Source organism: Mandrillus leucophaeus, unplaced genomic scaffold, assembly GCF_000951045.1.
Source record: "Mandrillus leucophaeus isolate KB7577 unplaced genomic scaffold, Mleu.le_1.0 Scaffold183, whole genome shotgun sequence".
NCBI lineage: Eukaryota > Metazoa > Chordata > Mammalia > Primates > Cercopithecidae > Mandrillus > Mandrillus leucophaeus.
This window is the reverse complement of record NW_012101843.1, coordinates 3,219,213-3,226,242: the sequence shown is the minus strand read 5'-3', so window position 1 is coordinate 3,226,242 and position 7,030 is coordinate 3,219,213. Positions and strand designations below refer to the sequence as shown.

The 7,030-nt window shown below is 48.1% G+C and overlaps 2 protein-coding genes across 2 annotated transcripts in view; one reads left to right on the top strand and one right to left on the bottom strand.

Moving 5' to 3' along the window:
• Positions 1-3,856, top strand: part of LEPROTL1 (leptin receptor overlapping transcript-like 1) — a 55,259-nt gene extending 51,403 nt beyond the window's left edge. Inside the window, exon 4 of the mRNA XM_011977734.1 lies at positions 2,791-3,856. Within this exon, the coding sequence (XP_011833124.1) occupies positions 2,791-3,021 (231 nt within the window). The 3' untranslated portion in view covers positions 3,022-3,856. The remainder of the gene's footprint in view (positions 1-2,790) is intronic.
• The window catches only part of MBOAT4 (membrane bound O-acyltransferase domain containing 4), a 13,156-nt gene that overhangs the window by 2,781 nt on the left and 3,345 nt on the right, over positions 1-7,030 (bottom strand). Inside the window, exon 2 of the mRNA XM_011977736.1 lies at positions 4,047-4,271. Coding sequence (XP_011833126.1) covers positions 4,047-4,271 — 225 coding nt within the window. The remainder of the gene's footprint in view (positions 1-4,046; positions 4,272-7,030) is intronic.

The following is a 7,030-nucleotide window of genomic DNA, read 5'->3' as shown; positions in this document are numbered from 1 at the left end:
TCCTTTACCTACCTGAATACACATACTATGGCACACATATTCCCACTGTAATGCCAATCCCTAAATACGTATCATTTTCTTTTCTTATTTTTTATTTTTGGAGACGGAGTCTCGCTCTGTGGCCCAGGCTGGAGTGCAGTGGCGCAATCTCAGCCCACTGCAACCTTTGCTGCCTCCTGGGTTCAAGCGATTCTCCTGCCTCAGCCTCCTGAGTAGCTGCAATTACAGGTGCACGCCACCACGCCCAGCTAATTTTTGTATTTTTAGTAGAGACAGGGTTTCGCCATGTCTGCCAGGCTGGTCTTGAACTCCCGATCTCAGGTGATCCGCCCGCCTTGGCCTCCCAAAATGCTAGGATTACAGGTGTGAGCCACTGCTCCCAGCCATAAGCATCGTTTTATTCTTTTCTTTTCTTTTTTCTTGTGTTGTTTTTCCTGAGACATGGTCTCACTCTATCAACCAGCCTGGAGTGCAGCGGCACCATATTGGCTCACTGCAACCACTGCCTCCCAGACTCAAGTGATCCTCCCCTCTCTCCCTCCTGAGAAGCTGGGACTACAGACATGTGCTACCACACCTAGTTAATTTCTGTGGGTTATTTTTGTAGAGACAGGGTTTCGCTATGTTGGCCAGGCTGGTCTCAAACTCCTGGGCTCAAGTGATCCACCTGCCTCAGTCTCCCAAAGGGCTGGGATTATAGGTGTGAGCCACCACGCCTAGCCCCATCATTTTCTTTTAGGGGGCCTCTTTCTGTTTGTTATTTAGGATGACATCAGGCAGGATCAAGTAAACGGAGAAATTAAATATTAGTCAGAGATGCAAATAAGAGAATGATGAGGAACATTGTAGGAAATGTTGATTATAATATTTCCAAGAAAGGCCTACAACGATTAGGATCAGAGACTTGGGAGAAATTTGCCATAGAGAAAACAAAAACTTAGTAGTGAAGAAAAGATAGGAAGCTGAAGATTTTAAATACAAACCAGGCCCTGGCTGTAAGACTTTGCCTAATGTGGGATTTGTACTGAGGAATGGATCACAGTGTGTGCTGAGCCATTAGCAATTTGAAATATGGTCTTAACCAATCACCTGAGCTCTTACTGCTTCACCATCGAAGATCCTGCTGGCAGGATCATTGAGAACAACTAATGAAAATTAGGCTGGGCACAGTGGCTCACGCCTGTAATCCCAGCACTTTGGGAGGCTGAGGTGAGGTGGGCTGATCACTTGAGCCCAGGAGTTTGAGACCAGCCTGGGCAACATGGCAAAACCCCATTTCTACAAAAAGTATGAAAAATTAGCCCTATGTGGTGGCGCATGCCTGTGGTCCCAGCTACTGAGGAGGCTGAAGTGGGAGGATTGCTTGAGCCCGGGAGGTCGAGGCTGCAGTGAGCCATGAGCATGCCACTGCACTCCAGCCTGGGCAACAGAGCAAGACCCTGTCTCAAAAAAAAAAAAAAAAAAAAGGAAAGAAAATTACAATGACACACTCTACAATCAGAAACGCTGTCCTGTGGAGAGGAAACAACAGTCTTCCAGCTGCTGCTGTCTCTATCCGTGTGTCTGAAGATTTAAGAAAAACTGACCTGCTTACTGGACTGATTCTCACTGGAAGCAAGGTAGCCTCCAAATGCCACCAAACCCTGCTCACTCACTCTCTTTTATGGACTGAATGTGCCCCCAAAATTCCTGTGCTAACGGCCTGACGCCTCAGAATGTGGCTGTATGTGAAGTTAGGGTCTTTGAAGATGTGATTAAGGTTCAGTGAGGTCATTAGGATGGGCGCTAATCTAATATGCACAGAGTCCTTATGAGAACAGACAATGAGGACACTGATGCATGCACAGACAGAGGAGTGACCATCACACGGGCACAGGGGGACACTGCCACCTGCAAGCCACGAGAATGGCCTCAGAAGAACCCGGCCCTGCTGACGCCATCATCAGTGACTTTCAGCCTCCAGAACTGTGAGGAAATGAATTTCTGTTGTTTGAGCCACCCAGTCTGTGGCACCGTGTGATGGCAGCAGCCCTGCCCGACTAGCAGAGCCCCCCATTCCAGGTCTGCTCCAGCCTTCCTCACATCCAGCCAGCTCTTGTTCAACTTGCCCTCCCAGCCCCATCAGGCCCCAGCTCCCTACTGAAATCCTGATTCACTCCATCCCATTTGGTACTTCCTACACCCCACCCACCTGCCATCTTGCCTTTTCCTTAGAGCAGCCAACCTGAAGCTTTTGGTGAAAATAGTCTTTTTTTTTTTTTTTTTTTTTTTTTTGAGACAGTGTCTCCCTCTGTCACCCAGGCTGGAGTGCAGTGATGCAATCTCCTGTCTCAGCCTCCCGAGTAGCTGGGATTCCAGGCATCTGCCACAATGCCCAGCTAATTTTTGTATTTTTAGCAGATACGGGATTTCGCCACGTTGGCCAGGCTGGTCTTGAACTCCTGGCCTCAAGTGATCTGCCCACCTCGGCCTCCCAAAATGTTGGGATTACGGGAGTGAGCCACTGTGCCCGGCTGAAAATAGTCTTCATAGGAAAAAAAAAAATTCTGGGTATAGTCAGGATGGCAAAGCAAGTGAACCAACCACAGGCTAGAATCAGATGGGTGGCCACATGGAGCATCACAGCCTCTGTGCACCGAGTGACCCTGAAGCCAACTGTGATCACCAGAGACAGCCAGGAACATGAGATCTCCAGATCACAAAGCAATGTTTCCCCTCATCTCATGGATCTTGCTGATTCATGACAACACTTCTCTAGACTGTAATTAGCTCTTGATTTCTGTTTTCTAGATGGGGTGCCTGTTCTTCTTCAGCAAGATGGGAACAGCTGAGTCTGAAGGAAGAGAAACACTGACGCAGCAGCTGCCTCTCCCAGCAGCCACCATGGGAAGATTGATACCTGCAAGCGGAGTGTCCACTCAGCCCGTGCTGAGGCTGGCAGACAGTGCTGAGTCACTTCTGGGCAGGCCTGCTCTGTGGGCTCTAGGATTCCTGCTTTGCCCTCCCTCTCAGGCACAATGACAGCTACTGCTCAGTGCCAAACACTGCACCAGGTAGGCAACACGTGGCAGCGATGATTAGCCACAGAATCACATTTATATTCATTCTAATGAAACTGCCATTGCAAAATTATCACTGAGACAGTGAAAGAAGTCTGACCTAACCAACTCCATCTTGCTTTTAACCTCCAAGCTGTCCTTGTTCATTCCTGGGACTCATTTTGGGAGGAACTTAGTTTATAGCTTATAGTTTAAAACAAAGACGATCAGTCTTTTCCCAAAACAAACCCCCTTCTTGCCTGGAAACTAGACTGCCTTTGTAGGACTAACAATTAGCCAAAAGATTAGAAATTATGGTTTAGGAGTCATGCAGCTGGAGATGACAAGGTTCTGACCCTCCCCAAATTGCTCCTGGGGATAACATTACTATACTAAGGCCTAAGATCAGTGCTTGAGATATTTTGCAGACCCTGCACTTGATGGGTCAGCTGGCACTGCCCAGATCGATAAACTGGCTCATCTGATCTTGTGGCCCCCACCCAGGATCTGACTCAGTACAAGAAGACAGCTTCGACTCCCTATGATTTCGTCTCCAATCCAACCAATCAGCACTCTCAACTCACTGGCCTCCCCCTACCCACCAAATTATCCTTAAACACTCCGATCCCCAAATGCTCGGGGAAGCTGATTATGATGACCCTGAATGCTTGGAGTAATAATAAAACTCCTGTCTCCTGCATAGCCAGTTCTCTGGGAATTACTCTTTCTCTTTTGCAATTCCCCTGTCTGTCTAGGCAGTGGAGAAGGTGAACCCATTGGGTGGTTAATTAACATTCACGACAATCTTGCAACACACTATTGTTAGCCCCATGTCTTTTTCCAGAAAAAGATATGAGTCTGAAAGAGGTAAAATGACTTGCTCAAGGTCACACTGGTCAAATGTGGAAGAATCAGGATTCCAACCCGACACCCGGGTTCTCTCTGCTACCACCATGGTACAAGCAAACCGCGGGAGGGCTGAGCATGACCAATGAACAGGCTGCTTACCTCACGGAAGGAGGCTCATGCAGATAATACTCAGTGTAGTGCAGACCCAGGTGACACAAGGTCTGCCAGCTCATCTGAAAGCAGAAGGTCCACCTGTGGACTTGCTGTGGGTCCAGGGAACAGAGGAGAGCCACAGCGCAGACAGCAGGGGTGAAGACAAGCACAGCATAGGGACCCATGGCAGCCACAGCCAGGGCACCTCCTCCAGCCAGGAGAAAGAGGTACCTGAAAGAGAAGGGACACCCTGGGGAAAATGACTTAGAACCACGCAGCAAAGGAATCACTGCAGATGTCACTCCAGGGAACCCCATCTGGGTAGGCCCCACACAACACCTAAAGTAGCCGTGCTGTTAGCACTCTGGGGCCTTCCTTTTGCTCTTCAGAAGAAAAGAATCACAGGAGAAAGAGCCAGGGTAAATTTGTAAACCTCCGCCTTGGAGACAATCTTTTTTTTTTTTTTTTTTTTGAGACAGGGTCTCTTTCTGTCTCCCAGGGTGAGTACAGAGTTGCAATCATGGCTCACCACAGCCTTGACCTCCTGGGCTCCAGTGATCCTCCCACCTGGGATGGACTAAAGGCATGCACCACCATGCCTGTTAACTTTTTATTTTTTTAGAGTTGGGGTCTTGGTGTGTTGCCCAGTCTCAAACTCCTGGCCTCAAGCGATCCTCCTGCCTTGGCCTCCCAAAGTGCTAGGATTACAGGCATGAGCTACCTCCCTGGCCTGGAGACAAATCTCAATTCCTGCCTTAGTGGCCCTGGAACCTCTCTCTTTGATGCCCACCATTCAAGCGATTCCCACCCAAGGTATTCCACCACCTGCCCCTGACAGTCCTGAAAGTCTGGCTAGCAAGGACATCTTTGAAATCTCCTGGTACGTCGTCTGACTGAAACGTGCTGTGAACCTAGTGTAAAGGATCTAGAAGAGCGCCCAAGACATCCTCTCAAGACGAGCGCCTTCCTTTTCACAGGGTTACGCTACCCGGAAGCATTCCAGAGGCTGATAGAGAAAGGAGACTCAATACTTCCCTTTGAAAAGTGAAAACTCAGAAAAATCTTTATATCCACCCTTCATCCTCACTACTGCACCTTAAGATCTTATGAGTTAGGATTTTGTTTTATTAAAGTTTATACAGTTTAGGCCAGGCACAGTGGCTCACAATTGTAATCTCAGCACTTTGGGAGTCCAAGGAGGGAAGATCACTTGAGGTCAGAGTTTGAGAGCGGCCTGGGCAATATAGCAAGATCTCATCTCTACAAAAAAATTTTTTAATAGCCATGCATGGTGGCACACCTGTAGTCCTAGCTACTCAGGAGTCTGAGGGGGGAAGATCGCTTGAGCCCAGGAGTTAGAGGCTACACTTGAGCCGTGATCGCACCATTGCACTCCAGTTTGGGTAACAGTGCAAGATCTTATCTCTAAAAAAACCCAAAAGCTTGTTACAGTTTATTATATCCTGTCATGAAAAATCGGCACAACCACCGCAGATGAAGTCATTGCAGAATCTTTTTTTCTTTTTTTTAGACGGAGTCTCACTCTGTTGCCTGGCCTGGAGTGCAGTGGTGCGACCTTGGCTCACTGCAACCTCTGTCTCCCGGGCTCAAGTGATCCTCCTGCCTCAGCCTCCGGAGTAGCTGGGATTACAGGCACCTGCCACTATGCCTGGCTAATTTTTGCATTTTTAGTAGAGATGGGGTTTCGCCATGTTGGCCAGGCTGCTCTTTAACTCCCGGCCTCAGTCTTAGACACTGTCTCACACTCCTGGTACAGTGTTAAGACACTGTACCTAAGGTGATATGCCCATCTCAGCCTCCCAAAGTCCTGGGGTTACAGGCGTGAGTCACCGCGCCCGGCCATTGCAGAATCTGGACTCCTTTTTGTCAGCACCAACACTGGCTTTTGGGGCCCCCTGACTTTCTTCATTCTGTCCTTGCATTCCTTTTGCTGTTTTCTTGGTGTCGTTTTCTCTCATCTGGGTTATGTCTTGCAAGATCACGCTTGGGCTCACTTTTTTTTTTTGCATAATCCAGGGAATCATAAATCATGCCAGTTATCTTGCTACAACAAAATGCGGTCAGAATCTAAATACAAAGATGATCTCCATCTTATATATCATGTCCAGGAGATCTTGTACATTTTGGCTAGTTTTTCCCAAATTTCTTTCTTAGTACTGTTGCCTTCCCAGAGTGAAGGATGACCACGACCATATGTTCCCACCGATGTTGTCAGTTGATTATGAACTCCTTTGTCTGGATAGCTGCTGTGTCTTTCATCGCAGTGGCCAATTTTCAGGTGGCCAGGGAGGAGAAGAGCAGTGTTTGTCTTGTTTTTAAGACAGGGTCCCTGTTGCCCAGGCTGGAGTGCAGTGGCATGATCATGACTCACTGCAGCCTTGACCTCCCCAGCTCAAGAAATCCTCCCACCTCAGCCTCCCTAGTAGCTGGGACTGTTGGCACACACCACCATACCTGGCTAATTTTTAAAATATTTTTTGTAGAGATGGGGATTTGCCGTGTTGCCCAGGCTGGTCTCGAACTCCCAGACTCATGCAATCCTCCTGCTTGGCTTCCCAAAGTCTTGGGATTACAGGCGTGAGCCAGGGTGCCTGGCCAGTGTTTTTTTTAATGTTGTAAAATACCCACATTGATGAAATGGTTTGTGAATCATGCCTCTCTCAGAAGCCAAGGAGATGCGGATCTGCAGAGGCCTGGGAAGGTTCACATTATGCACACTTGGTTCTTCCTTCTGCATTATATGGAGGCTTGTTTTTTAATTGGTGCCAAATTAATAAAGTTTAATGAAGAGGTCAGAAAAAGTGTGGAATAGCTGGGAGTGGTGGCTCATGCTTGTAATCCCAGCACTTTGGGAGGCTGAGGCGGGCAGATCACTTGAAGTCAGGAGTTCAAGGCCAGCCTGGCTAACATGGTGAAACACTGTTTCTACTAAAAATACAAAAAAAATTTAGTAGGGCGCGGTGGCGGGC